At 43.4% G+C, this 23007-nt stretch overlaps 1 protein-coding gene across 2 annotated transcripts; it reads left to right on the forward strand.

The window, feature by feature from the left end:
• Window positions 1-6189: 6189 nt before the first annotated feature.
• Window positions 6190-21249, forward strand: LOC137631499 (uncharacterized). Of its 2 annotated transcripts, none has more exons than XM_068363263.1 (5): window positions 6190-6517; window positions 6864-7074; window positions 8990-9141; window positions 15736-15927; window positions 20181-21249. In XM_068363263.1, the coding sequence occupies exons 1-5, from the start codon at window positions 6194-6196 to the stop codon at window positions 20397-20399; spliced, it is 1098 nt and encodes a 365-aa protein (XP_068219364.1). In that variant the 5' UTR covers window positions 6190-6193; the 3' UTR covers window positions 20400-21249. The 2 variants fall into 2 exon arrangements, with proteins under 2 accessions (XP_068219364.1, XP_068219365.1); XM_068363264.1 differs by having other exon boundaries at window positions 15760-15927.
• The last annotated feature ends 1758 nt before the right edge of the window (window positions 21250-23007 follow it).

The raw sequence follows: 23007 nt of genomic DNA on the forward strand, positions 1-23007 counted from the left end.
ACAAAACCGGCAACAGGACATGTTCGAGAGACAGACAATGTTACAAAGCAAAACCGGAGACATGATATTCAGGTTCTTTTTAGTGCGAGGGAAAAGCGCAGATACAAGCATAATATATACAAAATAATTATGTACAATTGTGTGACACATGGTTGGTACATGGCTCCCCCCCTAAAAATGACATACTGTACATGTTAAATAGGGCGCCCTGATCTAGAGAGGCGAACTGTAGGCGGGTCATCTGGCAGAAGATAAGCAGGTTTTAGATGATCAATGGAGACCCAGTCTTCTTTGCCCCGAATGTTTAGTAGGAATGCTTTCGGACTGCGTCGGATCACAAGGAAAGGGCCCGTGTAAGGGGGCGTTAGTGGTGGCTTGCTAGTGTCGTTGCGCAGGAAGACGTGCGTTGCAGAGTGCAAGTCCGTTGGTATGTGATGCTTCGCTGGGGGCTTGTAAGTCTGGCGGCACGGAGTAAATTTTCCCACGACGTGACGTATGCGTTGGAGATCGTCGGAGGAGATTGTAGAAGGAAAAAATTCGGCAGGGACGACCAACGGGTCGCCATACACCATTTCAGCTGCCGCGACGTCGAGGTCGTCTTTAGGGGTGGTCCTTAGTCCCAGAAGGACCCAGGGAAGCTGAGTAAACCAGTTGCAATCCTTGCAGCAGGACATCAAAGCTGCTTTGAGGGTGCGATGAAAACGTTCAACCATTCCATTGGCAGCGGGGTTGTAGGCCGTTGTCTGATGTAGGGTGATGCCCAGGAGATTCGCTAATGACGTCCACAATTGAGAGGTGAAAGTGGTTCCCCTGTCAGAAGTAATATGCTCAGGGATACCGAATCTTGAAATCCATCCAGAGAGTAAGGCAGATGTACATGAGGCGGACGTTGCAGTTTCCATGGGAATGGCTTCAGGCCAACGAGTGGAGCGGTCGATGACGGTAAACAGGTAACGATGTCCTTGTGATGTGGGTAGGGGGCATACAACGTCGACGTGAATGTGTGCGAAACGACGCTGAGGTTGAGGAAAGGTGCCCACTCCTGAATCCGTGTGTCGATGTACTTTGGAAGTTTGGCAAGAAGTACAGGCGCGGATCCAATCCTTAGCATCCTTATAAATGCCATGCCAAATGAACTTTGCCTTCAGCAGCTGTGCAGTAGAACGGCACGAGGGATGTGAAAGGCGTGAATGAAATCAAACACCTGTCGGCGCATGGGAGCAGGAATCCAAGGTCGCGGTCTACCAGTACTGACGTCACAGAGGAGAGTGGTGTTGGAGTCTTCGAGGGGAAAGTCGTCTCAACGAAGGGACGTGCAGGATGTCCTACAAGCTTGATACTCTGGATCCTGTTGTTGAGCTTCAGCCAGAGTGTTGTAATCCAATCCCAGTTGAACGGCAGCCAACGTGTTTCTTGACAGGGCATCGGCAACGGGATTCATTTTCCCAGGGACGTATTGGAGGGTGCAATTGTATTCAGCCACGGCGGAGAGATGTTGGCGTTGACGGTTGGACCAGGCGTCAGACTGTCGAGTGAAGGCGTGCACCAGAGGCATGTGGTCTGTGCGAATGACGAAGGGCATACCTTCTAAGAAAGGGCGAAAGTGACGGACAGCCAAGTGCACCGCCAGCAATTCTCGATCGAAGGTAGAATAACCCGATTCTGCCTTGGACAGTTTTCTGCTGAAGAAGGCCAATGGGCGGGGCGAGCCTTTGACCACCTGCTCGAGTACTGCACCAATAGCAACGTCGCTGGCATCGGTGGAGAGAAGGAGAGGGGCGTGTGGGATAGGAAAAGTGAGAGCCGCAGCAGTTGATAGGGCCTTCTTTGCATTGCAGAAGGCTGCTTCTTGAAGGGGACCCCACTTCAGGTCCTTTGGGTTGCCCTTGAGGGAGGCGTAGAGGGGAGCAAGAGTGGCGGCAATGGCTGGCAGAAAACAGTGATAATAGTTGATCATGCCCAAGAATTCCTGCAGAGCTTTGACGGTCGAGGGCGCGGGGAAGTTCTGAACAGCTGCTACCTTCTCAGGGAGGGGATGGACTCCTTCAGGAGTGATACGGTGCCCTAAGAACGACACTTCGTTGGCGCCAAAGGTACACTTGTCGTACCGGACTACAAGGGCGTTTTGTTGCAGGCGGTCGAGCACGATGCGCAGGTGACGGAGGTGTTCCTCTTTTGAGGAGGAGAACACAAGTATGTCGTCCACATAACATACACAGAAAGGGAGGTCCCCTAAGATGCCATCCATGAGACGTTGAAACGTTGCCCCAGCATTACGAAGGCCAAAACAGGAGTAATTGAAGGTGTATGTACCAAACGGAGTGGTGATGGCGGTCTTGGGGATGTCTTCTGGGTTCATAGGCACCTGATAATACCCCTTCAGGAGGTCGAGCGTAGAGAAAACCTTCGCTTTGTGCAGGTAGGAGGTCACGTCGGCAATGTTTGGGAGGGGGTAGTGATCCGGTTCTGTTTGCATGATCAGGCGCCTGTAATCTCCGCACGGACGGAGGGAGCCGTCTTTCTTCAGAACGATGTGTAAAGGTGACGACCATGGGCTGGAGGCCTTTTGGCAAAGGCCCATTTCCTCCATTTCGGCGAACGTCTGTTTGGCGGCTACCAATCGTTCCGGTGCCAGACGTCTTAATTTTGCGAAGACTGGGGGTCCTGTCGTCTTGATATGGTGATAAATACCGTGCTTGGCAGGAACCGTAGGCGTTTGGCGAAGTTCTGGACGGAAAACTTCCGAGTACGACGTGAGGAGGTGGGCGTAGGCATCCGTGGGTGCGCTAATGTGGAGAGCGAGGTTAGAGGGGGCGGGTTGAAGAGGTGTCGACAAGTACGAGTCTGCGTTGACCAATCGTCGGTGGGTGACATCGACCAGAAGGTGGAAATGAGAGAGGAAATCCGCACCGAGGATTGGCATTGTGACGTCAGCAACGAGAAACTTCCAATTGAATTTACCGTTTCCGAACGATAATGTGAGGTTCTCGTAACCGTAGGTGGGTATCGCAGATCCGTTGGCAGCTACCAAGCGGACGTTGGCAGATGTAGACAGACTACGTCGTGCTTTGAAGAGTTTCCTTGGCAAAAGAGAACGACAAGCACCTGTGTCTACCAAAAATCGCACGCCCGTTCCTGCATCCTGTAAAAAGAAAAGATTAGAAACACGGGAGGCCACCGCCACAAGCGATGGCCTACTTACACGTTTTTTGGCCACTGACAATCCTTGGCACATTTCTTCGCGGTTGCCCCGAATCTGAAGTGGTAGTAGCAAAACTGCGGCGGATGGGAGGTAGTAAGTGGCTGTAGAAGTCATTCGTTGGGGCGCGAGCGATTGGTGGGTGGTGGGTGGCTTTGTTGCCGCTTCGGCACGTCACGGGGTAGTCGTGTATGTCCTACGGCATTCATGTCAGCTTCGGTTGACGTTGAATAGGCATTCTCGTCGTCAGGGGTGGAGGCGTTGATGGAGGTCTTGAAGTGGCTGTCCATAAGGGCGTCGGCTTTGGTCATCAAGTCCTTTATGGGTAAACTATCGACATCGGGTATGGCAGCGCGTACAGGTTTGGGTAAACGGCGTATCCAAAGGGCACGAAGTAGGTTCACCTCACGAGGAGAGCCATCTGCGGCAGGTTGAAGGCGAGTGATACTGGTCATTTCCCTGAGGGCAAGCGAAGCCCTTTGGTCCCCCAACGGTTGCGAGAGCTGAAAAAGCTTTGCTATACGGGCGGCTGGCGACGGCGAGTACTGCTGCAGAAGGTATGTTTTGAGGGCGTCATACACTATTGGGGTGTCTCCTTGTTCACAAAGCCAGTCGGATATTTCTGGGAAGGTGTCCTCGGGTATTGCTGCGAGAACATAATCCGTTTTGGTGGTTGAGCGAGTCACGCCCCTGATACGAAACTGGACTTCTGCGCGCTGAAACCAAGCAAACGCCTCTCCGCTGGCAAACGATGAAAGTTTGAATGGAGCGGCCGCAGCACCAACTGCCGTAGAGTCCGCCATAGTACCAACGATGAAGGGGCGAGGGGGTGGGGGTGGAAGGCGGTGGGAGCGAGTCGACTTCCGGAGTCACCAATGTGACGGGCCGAGAGAGGGTTGTGAACTCAAAGGCAGGATGCAATCAACTTAGTTGTTTATTAAGGAACATTCTCCTTTATATACAAAACCTCAAGGCAACAGGACATAACATGTTCGAGAGACAGACAATGTTACAGAGCAAAATCGGAGACATGATCATTCAGGTTCTTTTTAGTGCGAGGGAAGAGCGCAGATACAAGCATAATATATACAAAATAATTATGTACAATTGTGTGACACACGGTTGGTACAATGCATTTAATAGGATTTGACCAAAGGTCTCAGTGAACTGACCCAGTGGCAACGTGTATGTCATATCTCCTAATTTGTCATTTTCCTTCCCTTGTCTTAGTGAAGCGAAAGCATCGGGATTAAGGAGAATCGGCACCGCCACAAATGAGTTTTGGTGATTGACACCTTAAGCTGCGCGTTGGCTGCCCTTGTTCAAAAGATGTGTGAGTATATATATATATATATATATATATATATATATATATATATATATATATATATATATATATATATGCATTTGTATAAATAATAAAATAATCAACACCATTTATTCTGAATGTTTTTTTGTGTCAATTTATCCTGGCATATTGCCGCCCGAAACTCATGTACCTAAAGCACATGAAATGGAATCTACTGGAGATAACAAAAAAAAAAAGGGGGGGAGAAAAAAAATCTCGACAATCACGTGCACACTGATATAAAATGAAGTTTTACCTCACCGTTATCACTAAACCTTAAATGACAGTCTGTAACTTCAAATATCGTGTATTAGTTAATTATATGACACGTTAGATCTTAAATACGAAAATACCGACAATCACACGAACACTGAAATAAAATAGAATTTTACCTCGCCTTTATCACAAAACCTTAAATTACAGTCTGTGACTTTTAACGTGTCATATAATTCACTAATACAATATTTTTGGTCTTAAATACAAAATCAAACAACTTTTCCTACTGCTGCGAAGCCAGCAATAAATGTATGATACATATTTGCGATGTCACACGAATTATTTATCATTCTGATGAGGGGGTAACTTGAAAACAGAGGGGGTAACCTGAAACCGGTTTCAAACTACCCCCCCCCCCGCCAGTAATCTGAAACCGGTTTCAAGTTACCGGGGGGTAATTTGAAACTGGGGGTAACTTGAAACCTTTACACCGGGGCTCCACAAGTCACCAGAAGAGTTGGAAGACCCAGACCTACTTGGTTGAGGAATATGAAGCGCAAAGTAGGAGATGATGAATGAAGAAGTATTGAATTAAAGTGTAATCGAGGCCCTTTGCGTCAATAGTCGTAGGAGATGATATATATATATATATATATATATATATATATATATATATATATATATACATATATATATATATATATATATATATATATATATATATTAGTCCACTGCAGAACAAAGGCCTCAGACATTTCTTTCTACTTGCTGCTATGTATGGTCTTTCTATGCCAGTTCACTCCATCAAACTTTTTAAGTTCGTTAGCAATCTCTAGGGACCCAGTCTGTTATTCTGTAGGCATCTGTCATTCTCATTACATGTCCTGCCCACGTCCATTTCTTTTTCTTACATGTTAGATTAGCGTATAATTTATATATATATATATATATATATATATATATATATATACAAATATATATATATATATATATATATATATATATATATATATATATATATATATATATATATATATATGTATATATATATATATATATATATATATATATATATATATATATATATATATATATATATATATATATATATATATATATATATATATACAGTATATATACATATCTTTTAAGCTAAAATTGGCCAATTGGCAATAACACTTGCTGCTAGTTTATGGATATGGTTGTCACTCAGACCAGGTGCAAAGCCAGTTATCAATTCATTTATCTGTACTATACTGTATTGTGATACAAAAAGAGAAATATCTTTTTGACCATTTTATATGACATACTGGCAGGTGCCAGTTCCCATTTAGCTCGTTATCATGGTCAAACAAACTCATTAAGCTGTTATAACATTTTGTCAATAAACTATGAAAAAAAAATCCTATTTTCCTTTTGTTTTTCAGCGAATGGCAGGCATCAATAATTTCCAAAAAAAATTAGCTTGTGTGATAAGCCTTGCTTTCTTGGTGTCAGTAATGATACTCAGTGGACAACAACGGTGGCCTCGTGCAGTCTGGCTGCTAGCTGGAAATCCAGTTGGATCAGAAGGCCTCTGCAATGTTACCTTTGAGCTAGAAAACTGCTCCTGTCTGAGGACTGTCGAATCCCGCTTGCCCCCGGGCTGCCCTGGCCCCTTCGCCTCCTCAGATGGAATCCTTGAGGAGATGAAGTTGATGTATGGAGAGTCGACATGCAATGACTGGGCAACTTTTAGAGGACCAGGCCAGAAAGTAATGCATTTGTCTGTTTCCCTTGATAGCTGTTGTAGGGTTAACTGTGATACTGCTCTATCTGCGTATTTGAATGTCTTCTTTCTATACATACAGAATTAACCATTCACATCAATTGTTTAAGCAACGTTTTAAACATTGCTTATATGTTAGCCACATTATTAGTTCGGTCCCGTTCTTCAGATTCCAATCAAAGCTGCTCTTTTCAGTATTACTTTTGAAAAGGAATTGTTAGAATCTATTTCTTCAGTATATCGTCCAATATAAAAAAACGTGGAATAGACCTAAAGTGTCTCATTTTCTCTGTAGAATTAATGATTTTTCTTTGCCCAAATCTTCGTTGTAGGTACTAAGTTATTCAGTCTTTGGAAACTTCAAAAATGATTACTTCCAAGGGTTTGAGCGTGTAGTGCCCCAAATTATTAAAGCATACCCGGGATGGAACCTTCGGTTCTACTTTCGGTTGGACACGCAAAACATCACCATCCGGAACTGGCTGTGTGATCTGGCGTGCAGATATCCTCATCTTGATCTCTGCCATGTGGAAAGACTGCCAGGTCAGTATTGTAAAGTCATTCTGTCTAGTACGAAATAGTATACGGTTTTAATTGGTACAGTAAAGACGCAGCTAGTGAAATTTACATTGAATCCTGATACATGAACCTCTACAGCTTTGGAAGGCTTAGATTACATGACCTCTGGGAGAGGATTTATTCTATTTAAAGGAGGTGGTGTGGCAATGAGAATCATCATAAAGAAATAGTGATAGGCCAAATAAATACAGTACTCTACCAGCAAACCATTTAAATATTTTATCATCAGTATACAATATATTTTCCTTAACTGCAGATATTATATGCAGAACTCCCTGATGATGCCAAAAGTTACTGATAGTGAAGAATTTTCATGAATATATATAGATGTTGTAAAATTATGCAATTAATACTATATGATACAATGCAAGAGAAAGTGGACAAAGGTCAGCAAAATTAAAGAGCAAAATGAAAAACGGATGTTGAACTCAGAGAAGAAATTAGAGACGAAGAAGTTAGTAAAGCCACAAAAAAAAAAAAAATTATTTAGACTATTATTATCCTTGACTATATACTCAAGCACAACTTTATATTTCATATCACAGTAGGTTGTTGTGCATTACTCTGTGCTGTAATAAAAGTACAGAACAGAACAACATAATATTAACAATATTAAGACCCACCCTCTATCTCTCTCTCCTCACCTTTGGGAAGGACATCATGATAGGCAACTATTGTTTCTGTTTTTTTTTTTTTTTTGTTTCATCGTCTGTCTGTTGCATATAATCCATTAGGCAATTGATGACTTTAATACTGCACTCTACATGAGGATCATATTCTTTTAAGTTGTCTTTCAAAGCTTTACACATTCGAAACACTTCACTTAACCTTTGTACACTGTCTTCACCCTTTTCCTCCTCTTCTGTTGAAGACTTGATTTTGATTAACAATATCACTACCACAGAGGTTACTTTAGCACCGGTAGTAGTGATGCTTGCAAGTCTCATCCCCCTCCTCGTGTCGATTATCTCGTGAATCGAAGATTTGTTCTTTTCTTACTTTCACAAACGAGTTATTTTTTTTTCATCAAATCAAATATGTTGTCCTTCTCCAGGAAGGGGATTTCCTTTGTTTGTGCATTTCTAAGCTCTCGCAGACACTTGTTATAGAAGATGCAGAATAAAACACTAATTATAGGGTAGTTTGAATGTATCTCGATGCTTGGGTCAAAGGATGACTCATCAGGCTAGTACTATGGGCTAGCTTGTAGCAACTGCCTGAGTGAGCTTGTTGGTGAGCAGGCATGAAGACGAATGGAGCATAACCTCTTTTTTGTTCCAAATGTTGACCTCATGGATGAGAAAGCAGCCACCGCTGGTAGATTTTTCATTAGTCACCATCTGGTTGGCTGTGGATAAGTGACCCAGTGAATGGTAGACACTCTGATAAGGAGGGCGTAATGTATATGTAATCAGATTAGAATACAAGAATAACTCAGTACACTTTGGGTTTTCAATGCACATAACACCATTAAGCTAGCAGATATTTTACTTTTTTCACATTCATTTCCCCAAGTAGTTTTCATCCTCAACTCAGATGTTAGACAGCGACCTGGGCAATCAGTTTTGTCTATGAAAAAGTAGACCTTTGGGAGAAACATCCTTGTGAAGGCCAGTATGGTTCTCAGTCTATTATTATTATTATTATTATTATTACTATTATTATTATTATTATTATTATTATTATTATTATTGTTAACTAATTTTAGAAAATCTATCAGAATGAAAACAACAGATTAAACAGTTAGGGTTCAGAAGCTGGATACTTTTCAACTAGAGAACCCATCTCTGAAATATATCTTGTTTGTATGTAGGTTACTTATACTATAATTGTTTTTATGATCATTTAGTCAATAATGTATCACAATTGCCATCCACAGTGCTTGGCAACATAAGTCGGTCAATAGGTCGAGTATGGAGGTTTGCGTCAATGGGAGATTCGTTGGTTGATTATTTCTCGATTCGAGATGCAGATTCGTTAATAATTCAACGAGAAATTGATGCTGTTCAAGACTGGTTAAAGAGTGGCAATGTGAGTAGTTTTTGCCTTTATTACTATCATATATCTATGTAGTAACTTCAGTAATTGTTGTATCACCAAGCATATCTTTAAAAACTGTGTATGTCAACAAAATTATCATTGCCAGGTTAATTTGGTTATTAAATGAGATATACCTTGAGAAAAACTCATTTGTTCCAACACGATTCTTACCACGAACTACTTTCTGTAGGATATCTGGGAGCTTCAGCTCGACCAGAATTCCCCCCCCCCCACCCCAATAGGCCGGTCACCCTTCCAGTGCTACCTTCCCTTTTGACCCATACCCTTCCAGTGCGACCTTCCCTTTTGACCCATAATGCATCTAGAAGGACCTCTCAGGGTCACACATACCTAAAGACGCTATTCCAGTCTGGTTGTGATCACGTGCGGTTCACCCTTCTCTCACTCAGGATCTTGTTCACTTGTGTCTCGTGTGTTAGATTATTCATTTCCCTTTTGTGTTCTCGTTCAGCATGGATTCTGTGCGTGTGCAGAGACGGTGTGCGGGTATGGGTGGAAAGCTGTGTAGCTTTTCTGTCCTACATGGTAGTTGACCCTCATATTTAGTGTACCTTGTGTCGTGGCCGTGTGTGTTCCCTAAGCGATATCTGTGAGGAGTGTGTCAGGTAGGATGAGGCTCAGTGGACCAGGATGGCCACTAAGAAGAAAAAGAAGAATAAGAAGGACAAGTCGAAAGGCAGCGAGTCTTGGCTCTCCTCGCTCGGGTTGTTCGATGGCTCCCAGTGTTTCAAGGACTTCTTCGTCTCTAGGGCTCCCAGTGTTCCTGGATGAAAGTATGAGTGTGCTCGAGGGGAACCCGCACCCCTCTCCCCCTGTAGGGTCGAATCAGCCTTTTCCCCTGTTCCCCCAGCCTTTGGGGATCCCCCTAGGGCACTCCAGCCCGGTAGTAGAGGAGGTGAGGAGAGAATTGTTGGCGAGCCTTGGTCCCCTGTTTCAGGACAAAGCGCACAGCACAGCGGTGGTTCTCACACCTTTTCCAGCAGCACCAAATGGCGACCACGCATGTCAAATTTCCACTGCCCAGGCACCACCATCTTGGACCGCCCAGCCAGCTGCTTCTCAGTCGTCGCCATCATGACTTGGCCAGTATAGCCAGCATCCCGTTACACAGTCGGCACAGTCATCTCTTCTGCCCATGGCTTGGCGTGGCCAGCCAGGCCGGCAATCTTCCTCCCAGTCTGGGCTGACATCGTACCTGCTGACCACATGTGCGGCGACTGCTTCGCCTCAGGGAGTCGCTCCCCTGTCTTAGAGAGTGGTATCGGCTCCCGATCATTTGCTTTCAAGAGATCTGGTCGGGCCTCCCTGGAACTTGTTCAGGTCACCACCGAGGGATCACTTCCCAGAGTGGGGGCCTGCAGGTTTGCTTCCTCCCGCCCCATGAGACTGTTATCCGATGGTCGATGTCACCCCAGACCCGCTCCCCACAACCTCGGCTCGGACGGCGGGAGAGAACGGAGGGCTGAGGAAGGAAGCGCTACCACTCCAGACCACTGTCTTTCGGAGACAGGTCCCTGGGTTCTTTCCCGGCCTTGAAGAGGGGCTGTGGGGAGGAAGGATGTCAGGCAGCCCCTTCTATCAGAGAGGCAGAACCTCTGAACGGTCATTCCCCGGCACCGTGGGAAGGACCTCAGAGTGACAGGTCAGTAGGTGGGGAGTCTACTCTAGCTTCCGAAGATGGTTCGAGGGACCTTCCCAAGAATTAATTAGGGGAGGAATCATCTGTTTTCCAAACAGTCCTCGACCTCATCTGTAAGTTGAATGGTCTTCCAGAGCCCGCTTCCGGCCAAGAAAAAAGGTACATCACCAGCCTGGAGCGCCGCTACGGCACCCCAGACCCTCCTTGATCGTTCCCCTCTCCCAGGAGAGTGGGAAGAGACAGCAGAACACCGCCTCAGCAGTATTGTTGACCAAGGAGTGTCATAGATCCAGCAGTACCTCCAGATTGCTGACCTTCCTGGAGGTGAAGCACAGCCGCTTCTATATTCCGGAGGGCTCTAGGTCTAGGACATCAGTCCTCAGAGGAAAACCTGGTGGCTTTGGCTCCGGGTTCCAGAGAAGAAAGGATGGCGGGAGGCTCCGTGTATTTTCAGTTCTGGAAGTGACAGCCATGGAGACTGCAACTTGTGAAATGGGTGGGGTGCCCTCGTGGTTAGACCTCTGGTCTACTGCCATCATGATCTACACCCTGGAAAATGACGTCCGGAGTGGAGCGACGAGGGACCAGTCTCTTTCCTGGCGTGACAATCCTACACAGGAATAACTAACTGGGTGCTTTGGAGGAGGGACGCCATCCTCCGCAAGATGCCAAGGAGGCTCCCAGGCAGGGATCTACGAGCCCTACGAAACACTCCCATAGTGGGAGACTCTTCCCAGAGGACCAAGTGGAAGAGGCCCTTGCTAAATGGAGAAGGAAGAGTCAAGATGCGATGCTCCACAAGATGTCTTCATCGTCATCCTTGTCGGATCGACACCATTGCCAGTCAAGGGAACAGAGTAGGCCGAGACCACAGCCCGTGAGCCATCACTACTTCCGGCAAAGAGCCAGGCATCTGGTAGTCCGGTCCTTCAGCCAGGAATTGGGGCGAAGCCCCTGCTAACCGGAGTCACCATAATTCCCGCTTCCCTAGGAGGAGGTAGGGTGGGAGACCCCTCTCCCCTGTGTTTTCCGAGGGTAGAGGGATGCCTCAAATGAAGATGGGAAAAATGGTTGGGTCAAGGAGGGGGCCCTTGAACGGTCCAGGTGCTGCGAGATGGATACCAAATCCCCTTCTTAGAGTCCCTGCCTCCCCAGATTCCGGGCTGGGAAGCATTGTCCCTTCAGCCCAAGGAGGAAGTGCAAAGGTGAGCTCTAGAGGAGGAGATCCCGGACATGCTCACGAAGAGAGCCATCCAGCCCGTAGAACCAGAGTCGCTGGGGTTCTTCAGCTGCCTGTTCCTGGTAAAGAATGCTACCGGGGTTTGCCAGCCAGTCATCGACCTTTTGGCACTCAACTGATTCATTACCAAGACTCCCTTTAAAGTAGAGACCTGAGGACAGTCCTGGCTGCTATGGGAGTGGGGGACTTTATACTGTCCCTAGACCTTAAGGATGCATACTTCCAGGTCCCTGTGCACCCCTCCAGCAGGAAGTTCCTACAGTTCAAGTGGGAGGAAAAGATCTTCCAGAGTCGCATCCTTTCTTTGGCCTCTCTACCGCACCACAAGTATTCACCAGAGTTTTTACCCTGGTCTCCCAGTGGGCCCACAAAAAGGGAAGAGACTTCTGTGGTACCTAGATAACTGGTTCCTTTCATAACCCCGGGAGGAGCTGTCAAGGCAGAGGGACAAGTTAGTGGCCTTCTGCATGGAACTGGGGTTGATGCTTAATTGTGAGAAATCCCAACTCTCCCCGACTACAAGGACAGCGTATCTGGGGATGGAGATATGATCCGTGCAAGCTTGGGCCTTCCCTGCAGGGGAGAGGATTGCTAGGTAGGAAGAAGTGGCGAGACTATTCGTCAGAGCGGACGCCGCCTTTCTGAAGGAGTGACAGAGGCTAGTGGGACACTTGGTGTCCCTGGAAAAGCTTGTTCCAATGAAAAGACCAGAGCTCCGCCCAGTCCAGTGGGACCTGAAAGAGCTGCGGGCCCTGTTGAAGGTGAACAACTCAGTGAGGCACCCCCCCCCATCCCAGTTAACCAGGAATGCTCTCCAGTGGTGGTTAGACCGGAGAAATACTCTAGTGGGGGTCTCTCTTCTGGATCCTCCTCCTGAGATTCTGCTTTTCACAGATGCATCCAAGGAGCTATGGGGGCCACATCTGGTGGACCAGTTGGCATCGGGACTCTGGTCTCATTAGGAGAAGGCACTCTACATAAACGAACTTGAACTGCTAGCGGTGCAGAGGGCCCTTTTCGAGGTGGGGAGTTCATTGATGGGAAGAAGAGTGGCCCTGATGTGCGATAGTGCCACCGTGGTGGCGTACATCAAGAAGCAGGGCAGCCTCCTATCCCGCTAGATCCACGTCTTGACAGAGGAGATACTTTCATGGGCCAAGGACAACGCCATCTCCCTGCCAGCCAGGTACACTCCGGGAAAAAGGAACATGGATGCAGACGGACTCAGCAGGAGGGGCCAGGGGCTAGGGACCAAATGGTCTCTACATCCAGAGGTGGCAAGAGCCGTGATAGGGAATTGGGGATCCCCCTGTCTGGACTTGTTCGCGACCAAGCTGAATGCAAAGATGCCAGTCTACTGTTCCCCAGTGACGGACCCGGAGGTAGTAATGGAGGAAGCATTCTAGTACCTGTGGGACGGGCTAGACGTGTATGCTTTTCCTCCATTCAGCCTGCTACGTCAGACCATCAACAGGCGGCTGCGAAGGGTGGGGAATGCAAAAAAGGATGTTGATAGCCGCATGGTGGCCTGAGAAAGAATGGTTCTCAGACCTGATGGAATTAGCAGTAGAACCCCTCTGGCCCCTTCCGCTAAAGCAGGACCTGCTAAGACAGCCACACTTCATGAGGTTCCATGAGGGTCTGCCAAGCCTCTCCCTTCACGCTTGGAGATTATATAGTGATTGCTAAGGAGGCAGGGTTACTCCAGAAGGACGGCCATACAGATGACAGGAAACCTTAGGGAATCCTCTAAGACTAAATACCAGGTGAAGTGGGCTACCTTCGGGAAGTGGTGTGCCAGGAGGAACATCAAGCCGGTCGACGCCTCGGTCCCCATCATAGCTGACTTCCTGGTCCACTTACGGCTTAATTGGGGTATGTCAGTCCCGGTGATGAAGGGCTTCTGAGCGGCCCTGGGACAGTTCTTCCTCCTCAAAGGTCTGAATCTGGGGTCATCCAAGCAACTCTCCATGCTGATAAGAAGCTCTGAGTAGTCATGCCTGCAGCAAGCGCTCTAGGCCCTGAGTGGGACGTCACCAAGGTGCTCGACGCCTTAAAGAAGCCACTGTTTGAGCCTCTAAGACAGATTACAGACAGGGAGCTCACGTTGAAGGCGGTGTTCCTACTGGCCTTGGCCCCTTCCAAGAGTAGGGAAACTCCACGGGCTTTCGGCAGATATCTCTCACTGCAAAGGGTGGAAAGAGCTGGTGTTCACTTTAGTCCCCTTCTTCGTAGCCAAAACGCAGAACCCGGTGGTGGCAGACCACTGGTTCGAAGAGTTCTTAATCCCCTCCGTACCCAGATCAAGCTACCTGGAGATCTTGCTTCTGTGCCCGGTCCGAGCGATAAGGAAGTACTTCTCTAGGCCCGCCAACCTCCGTCCGTCCATTAAGAACCTGCTCTTGGCTACAGGGAGAGTGAATAAAGCAGTTTCCAAAAGCACTATTTCCTTCAGGCTGAGGGAGATGATATGAAGGGTGTGTGCATCAAAAGGTGAGCCCTCGATGGTTCCGTCAACCCACATGACATCAGGGGCATCGGTATCTCACTGGCATTCGAAAAAAACATGGCAGTCAATCAGGTGTTGAGAGTAGGTGTGTGGAGGAGGCAATGGACCTTTACGTCACATGACCTAAAATACTTTCCCGTCAAGTGTCAGGGAGGGGTCAACTTGGCCCGTTCGTGGTTGCACAACAGAGGATCTGATGGTGTCTGGACATTACCTACTTCATGCTGAACAGGGAGCGGTAGAGTGTCCCAAATCCCTACTCCCCCCACCCCCTTGGTTACCGGGTAGTTACCATGGGATCAAGAGGACGTTGTCTGGGTGAGTGTTCCATTCTGTTATCTGTGGTTCTTCAGTATCTTTGGATGAATGTTTTCCCAATAGGCCCGACCCCCTCTCCTCGACCTATAGTTGCATCTCTCCTACCTGGGTCCATTCCCCCGACTCCTAAGTCTGAGTATCCTAAAAAAAGTAGTTCGTGATAAGAATCATGGAACAAATGACAATTTCTGCAAAAAAAAATTTTTCCTTACACACTTACCACGAACTATTTTTGGTTTACTGCCCCACGGAAGCCCCTCTCGATAGGAATTGAGATCGCTAGTTTTATTTCAGACTAGAATGGCATCCTTTAGGTATGTGTGACCCAGAGAGGTCCTTTTAGGTGCATTATGGGTCCAAATGGGAGGTCGTACTGGGAGGGTGACGGGCCTATTGGGGGAGAAAATTCTGGTCGGGGGAGAGCTGAAGCTCCCAGATATCCTAGAGAAAGTAGTTCTTGGTAAGTATGTTAGGAAAAAATACAATTTTTTTTGCAGAAATTGTCATTTTTAGAAAAAATGTCATGAAATTCAATACCAGGAAACCTGTCTAATATGATTTATATTAACTCTGGATGACTGATACTCTTGTGCACTTCATAATTGCATGAAAGACTTAGTACTGACGTGTGCACGAGTAAATCAGTTTTTGTATATACAGTACAGTAATTCCATAATCACTAACCTGCCATCAGGATATTTACACTAGCATCTTCTACATGATCACATGGGAGTAAAAACGTGAAAAAGACCTAAGGTTACATAAATGGTTTGCTTATATTTTCACATTTAATGTTCTAAAAACATTTCCTAGGTGGCAGAACTCAGAATGTTTGCCATGTGAATAAATCTATTACAGGTGAACTTTCTTATACCTCACCAGTGTTTTCATGCAATGCGAGACCACCCACTGCATGGAGTAAAGATGTTGGCTGGAATGTGGGGTGGCTGTAATACCTGGAGACCTGATATGCTTAACGTCACAAGACGCCTCCTGAACGGGGCACTTGAACCACAGAAATATACTCAAGATGATCAAAATGCAATGCAAGTGAGTAACAGGGAAAAAAAGAAAAGTGGTAAGGTAATGGTTAAAAAGTATTTGGCGCTATAGCAATTGTTAATTGGTCTTGACTATCAGTAATATACATTGTTGTATGTTAGATTGTGTAGGTTAAGTGAGCTGTTGCTTAGAGAAACTAGTTTGGCTGAATTTTTTTTTCTAGATTAAAGGGTTCTGCGCACCGTAAATAAAATTGACAATAAACTCGAGATTGCCCATCATAAAAACCGTGTAGATTTAAGAATGATGGGCAGTTCAATAGTATTGAGTCATTCAAATGGTTCCGATTTGATAGTGAAAGATTTCTGCCGTCTGTGGGTAGTATTGGTCAATTTTGTCAATTCTAAGGTTTTTGTCGTTGGGACAACATGTCTGAGGAGGTGTCTGCCCAGAAAGGGAAATCAGCGGAGCGCGCGTTTATACTCGATTGTATCAGGATATATAAGGCTTTGCCCTCGTTATGGACAGTGAAAAGAAGAAGGATTATGAACTTCTGTTAAAGAAATACAGGGAAAAGCTTCTTCAAGCCAGCATTATAGATGTAAAGAAGAAATTCAATACTGTACGCTGAGGACCAATTTCCGTAAAGAGGCAAAGATCAACAACTCAAAGAAGTTGGAACAGAAGACATTTATGAGCCAACTTTGTGGTACTTCGATGAAATGCTTTTCCTCGGCTATCAAGAAACACCTGCAGAATCCCTCAGCACCATGGCTAATGAGGATGATGATTCTCTTGAATCAGAGGGAATTGAAAATGTCAGTAGCAATTTCATATATATTTCTCTAGATATTAATATAAAAGCACAGCCCAAGAATCAACAAGCATTTAGAAAAACCATTGAAAGGTTTCATTTCACCATTCTTGTTAAAGTATTAGCAATAATTTTTAATACTAATAAAATATATAACAATTTTCTCCAAAATTTGACTATGTTCTTGCTAAAGTATTAACAATATACTTTTTAGTAGCAGCAAACTATATAAGAAATGTTCCCAAAATTTAAACAATGTCTGATTTAGCTAATGCTTGCGATTTTGCCAAGGAATAGCACCTTCATTATTAAAATAATCACAGTATTGACCCCTATACCTTTTAGCCGCTAACAAAGCTTCGGTTATACTACTATCTTCTGCACGTTCTAAACCTTCATAAATGTTATCACTTGAATCAGATTCTTCCATATTTATGTGTTCATCAAAAGAAATGTCTATATTTTCTTTTGCCACAATTATGTAAATAACAACAGGCGGCTAACACAATCATTCTTGCTTTTTCTGGTGCTGCATTAATACAGTTTTGAAGTACTTCAAATTGAGATGTCAAAATGCTTAATACATTTTCTAATCTACTTGCATGGCTCAATCTATAGGGGAAGACTTGTTGTCGCTCATCTAAATCAGACTTTGAATAGGCCCTCATTAAGTTCTCTGACATCGGAAGAGCATCATCTGTCACAAATTTAAACGGCAGTTCTTTATCACTGTTTGAAAAGCACCGAGGTTTAGGGATGTATAGTTGCTCCTCATCGAACGTCCTTCCAAACTGAGATACAGCGAACACTCCACCATCAGATACTCTGCCATTGACACCAACATCCACCATCAACAACTCATAGGTTGCATTAGCAATTGCCATCATGACAATGCTGAAGGCCTTCTTATAATTAAAGTAAATCGAACAGACTTTGCTAGTTTCTTGATTGCCTCGTGTTTTGAATCTATGGCACCAAGGCAGTTAGGAAAATTAAATTTTTCATAGAACTCATTGGCTACTAATTCCCACTCATTCTGCGATTTTGGTAGCTGAAACAGAAGCAGAGAGATATATTATTGTTAGTTTATACTTTCATAATATATGTTAGGTTTCCCTATTTTTTTTATTGTATGAATGTAAATTTTGTGGAGGTATGTATATATATATATATATATATATATATGTACATATATATGTACATATATATATATATATATATATATATATATATATATATATATATATATATATATACATCCTCCTACGCCTATTGACGCAAAGGGCCTCGGTTAGATTTCGCCAGTCGTCTCTATCTTGAGCTTTTAATTCAATACTTCTCCATTCATCGTCTACTTCGCGCTTCATAGTTCTCAGCCATTTAGGCCTGGGTCATACAACTCTTCTAGTGCCTTGTGCAGCCCAGCTGAAGGTTTGGTGATCTAATCTCTCTTGGGGAGGGCGAAGAGCATGCCCAAACCATCTCCATCAACCCCTCATCATGTTCTCATCCACATATGGCACTTGAGTAATCTCGCTTATAGTATTATTTCTAATCCTGTCCTGCTAGTTAACTCCCAATATCCTTCTGAGGGCTTTGATCTCAAATCTACTACATCTATTGGAGATTGTTTCATTGTCATAACATGACCCATGCCCGTAGAGTAACGCCGATCTTACTGAATTGATATATAGTCTAATTTTTATTTGCAATTTCAGGCGATTTTATTTCCAAATTTAACAACCTAGCCATTGTCTGATTTGTTTTTTTCTAACATTCACTAAACTCTAATTCTAAAGACCCTGTATTGGAGATCATAGTTCCTATATATACTCCATGTCTCAGTATGGACGGACAAATAAAACTAAGTCAAATCAAATTTTTCATTTATTGAATTTGGGTACGACTGTTCGTATAGCACTCGGACGTTGCTAAAACACGATGTCTTTACTTAAGGCATTTAGACTCTTTATACATACACCATTACATTTAAACAATCATGATAACTACATTTTGCTGATCCAAACAAAAAGCTTAAGTCCAACGTCCGAAGCTGAATGACTTGTTCACCGCCTAAGACCAACCGAGCAAAACTTACTGACACGCCGCCTACTGGACATTCCATCCATCAAGGAAATTAATTTTCCTCTTATTCATAAATTCAAACGTGGAAAATTACCTTTCCTAAATACTTAAATGATTCTACCTCATTAATCCTTTCTCCTTTCAATGATATTTCATCTTCCATTGCATACTCTGTTCTTCTCATCTCTGTCTTTCTTTTATTTATTTTCAGCCCAACCTCGTGTGATATTTCATGCATTCTGGTGAGCAAGCATTGCATATCCTGTGGTGTACTACTGTGTATATATTTTCTTTCTATTACACGCAGTTTATTCTGTTCCTGGTCCCTCCGGTACATAGAGTAATGCACTGGATGAAAGACAGGAGTTGGTGTCTCTTGCTTGTAAACGGCTTCGAGAGAGTGATGATCATGAAAAACTAGCATCTGCTTGGGCTTGTGAAGTAAAGCTTATTGACCCAATGCAAGCTGTGTATGCAACGAAAGCTATCAATGATATTCTTTTTGAAGCTCGACTGGGTACACAGCACCGAAATAGTTGTAATTAATAGACCGTCCCTTGAGACCAACAGTCAAACTCGAGCTATGAATTCTTCTAACTCTGCCCCTGGTGGTAGCCAATGTCATTAATTTCCCGTAATTAAAGTATCGCCATATGTCCAAACACAATGAGTCCAATGTCATTTCATCTTACGTTTCACCATTTCAACCCTAAGATTACTTAATACTATATTACTGGACAAAAACGTTGTTTTTATTTACTTTCATGTATCCTTTTATGTGCCTATGATGATTTGGCCAATGGACTTTGGAGGTATAGCAAAATTTAATTTCAGTTGTTTAAAACTTGTTCCAGTGATAAGATAACGTAAGGTCACAGATAACCGTTGACTAGCGGGGATGGCATCTCATTTATGTTATGTTTCATTATTAATGGTGTCACTATTTCTAATGATTCATCAAAGATATCACTGTTCATCATCATATCGTTTTTTAAATTACTTGGCTCACTGAATTTACGTTCATTGTGTGCATTTTCTTGGCCAAATGTGTCTCTTTATTTATACCATTCTTTTACCCAAAGCCGTCTTTTCTTTATCTTGGGGTTATCACAAAATAGCAATGCCACAGACACGCAGGCCATATCAGTATCAAAGAACATTATTTCCCTGTAACAACCAGGTGAGAACTGAAGGTATTGACAATAATATTGAGCTGTGTGTGGCCAACTACAAAATATTAAACCAATCTTATTGTCGACAAAATATTGACCGTGTGCAGACCCCTTATCTTGACCTTTATATTTATGTTATTGCCAGTAGTGTAAATTGGATTTTGTATAAAAACTAACTACTCTATTCTATATTGCTCCTCAATTATTCTGACTTTTGTTTGTATCTGCAGAAAATATTATGGAATGTAGCTAGCCTGAACATCACAGTCCATGACTCGTACTTCTGCAAAGCATTTGGTAATGCGAAGCCTTTCCCAACACAGAGAGTGAACTTGACCTACATTGGTGCAAAAAACTACATATATGAACCAGAGTTTGACTTTCCGATAAACAAAGAGTGCCCAGTTGTATGTCGCCCTCCAGATCATCAGGATTGGAAATATTGTTAAGCAAGCAGCTAGGTTAAAATAATTTGACAAAAACGCCCACTTTCAATAATGATGATTTTAATAGTATGAGTATACTGTTAAATTAGAACATCCTGATTCTAGCTTAGAGAAGTACTGCATGACAGGGTGACTACCATCCCAAGGTCTGACAATTGGATTTTAATCTTTATGGACAAGCAATGGTAGTTTTTCACCAGGACTATCATGTTCAAAGATAACAATTTACTCTAAATAAATGATGTTAATACATCACTGGTAGTACCACAGGCCTCCTTGATGCATACGGTTGGTTGACTTTGTACATAATTCTTTTTACTTTTCACTTTCTAGCAAGCTTTCCTTTTCCAGAAAACGTTATCTAATTAATTATTTTCATAACATCAGTTGGGATGGTATGACTGACTGGAATATTTGCAATAGAACCGAGCTTTCCCATCTTTAATCTAGTTAACAATTCTCCTATTTTATTAATGAACACCACACAAGATAGATGAACTCTCGAAAGAATCTCATAACCATTGCTCCAATCAGCTGCAAAATAACTAATGACCAACTTGCATATTTTTTTATTAGAATAAATATGATTATCTTGTAAATCCTGTGAAGCTTCATTAAAGATCATCCTCATATTGAAAAAAAATGTCGAAGCTCCATGTAGTAAAAATCATTATTTATCTTCGAAGACTTTGTTTATAGAAATTTGTTAATCATTTTCAATGTTTACATATTTTATAGGGATTTTAATCTTCACCTTGATGGTCTCTATAAAGAAGTGTAATTCCGTTGGTCAACAATTGTAACCGTGAAACCGCTGTCAGTAGAAAAGATTAAAATGGAAAAAAAAAACGTGTAGATTTTTTTTTATCCTTACGATAAATAACGCCTTTACCTCAGAATAAAAAATCTACAGTACTGTCTCCGTGTATATTTTTATTCAATTACATAGATAATACAGTATATCCTTATAGATTCATATGTTGTATTGTATATATTGTAGGGGTTGGGTCCCAATTGGAAACGTCCCTGCCAGGTGATCTGCAGGACTATGGTTCGAGTCCCACTCAAGCTCGATAGTTTCTTGTAGTGTGTGCAACCTTACCAACCTTGTGAGCTATGGTGGAGCCTATAGGTCTACCTGCTGAGTCATTAGCTGTCATTGTCTGGCCCTCCCCGGTCCTAGTTTGAGTGGAGAAGGGCTTGGACACTGATCATATGTATATATGGTCAGTCTCTAGAGCATTGTCCTGCTAGTTAGGGCATTATCACTATCCCTTGCTTGTGCCATTCATTAGTGGTCTTTAAAATATTTTGTACGTATTTGCTTATGTATAGATTTTTATGAATATTTATGCAACTGTGTACGCACGCACTTTCCACATGTATATAAATAAACACATGCATGGGTATACATATTTGGTGTAAGAATCAGGTTTGTACACTTTATTTAAACTTATATGTGCTTGTGGATCCAATCGCGTGTAATTGTTCAGTGGCTACTTTCCTCTTGGTAAGGGTAGAAGAAGCCATGGAGAAAGGCACTCCAAAATCAAACCATTGTTCTCTAGTCTTGGGTAGTGTCATAGCCTCTGTACCATGGTCTTCCACTGTCTTGTTTCTCTTCCTCTGGTGTTTATTAAGTTTTTTATTGTTCATAATGAATATGATAGATTAAATTTAATGTTGACAATGAACTTAAAATATTATATTTTGATTGTTATCACTTCTCTTGAAGTTTATTTACTTTCTTGTTTCCTTTCCTCACTGGGCTAATTTTCCCTGTTGGACTCCTTGGGCTTATAGCATCATGCTTTTCCAACTAGGGATGTAGCTTAGCTGGTAATAATAATAATAATAATAATAATAATAATAATATACTGTGTGTATGTAGACCTGTTTTTTTTTATTTTCATTTTATGTATACTCTATCAACGTATATATATATATATATATATATATATATATATATATATATATATATATATATATATATTTTCATACATGCATATTAATACACTGTTTAAGTCCCCACAAATCATTCAAATCTTTCTGTCATGGAATACCTTTGCCTGGATATGGTAACTATTGGAAACGTCCCTGACTGGCGTTCTGTTGGACGGGGGTTCAAGACAAGCTCAAGCTCGATAGCTTGTAGTTTCTGCAACCTCATCATCCTTGTGAGCTGGCGATGGAGAAGGTTGGTTTTTGGGAACTTATAGTTCTAGCGGCTGAGTCATCAGCAGCCAATGCCTACCCCTCCTTGGTCCTAGCTTGGGTGGAGAGGAGGCTTGGACGCTAATTACATGTATTTGGTCAGTCTCTCTAGGGTGTTGTCATTCATGAGCAACCTTTAAACTTGGGCTTGAACAACAGAGAATATTTCAAAATGTCTGTTAGTAGGAAATCCCCACTGTTGAAACTATTTCCATTGAAGTTGAAAATAATCGTCCCCTACCCCCTCCACAATAACCAGCCCCTACCTCAACCACAAACCTCACCCCCTATCCCAATCACTGCCCCCTACACCTCCACAATCCCAGCCCCTACCCCTACCCCTTTCACAATCACTAGCCCCTACCCTCCCCATCATCTCCACAATCACCAACTCCCT

Source organism: Palaemon carinicauda, chromosome 39, assembly GCF_036898095.1.
Source record: "Palaemon carinicauda isolate YSFRI2023 chromosome 39, ASM3689809v2, whole genome shotgun sequence".
NCBI lineage: Eukaryota > Metazoa > Arthropoda > Malacostraca > Decapoda > Palaemonidae > Palaemon > Palaemon carinicauda.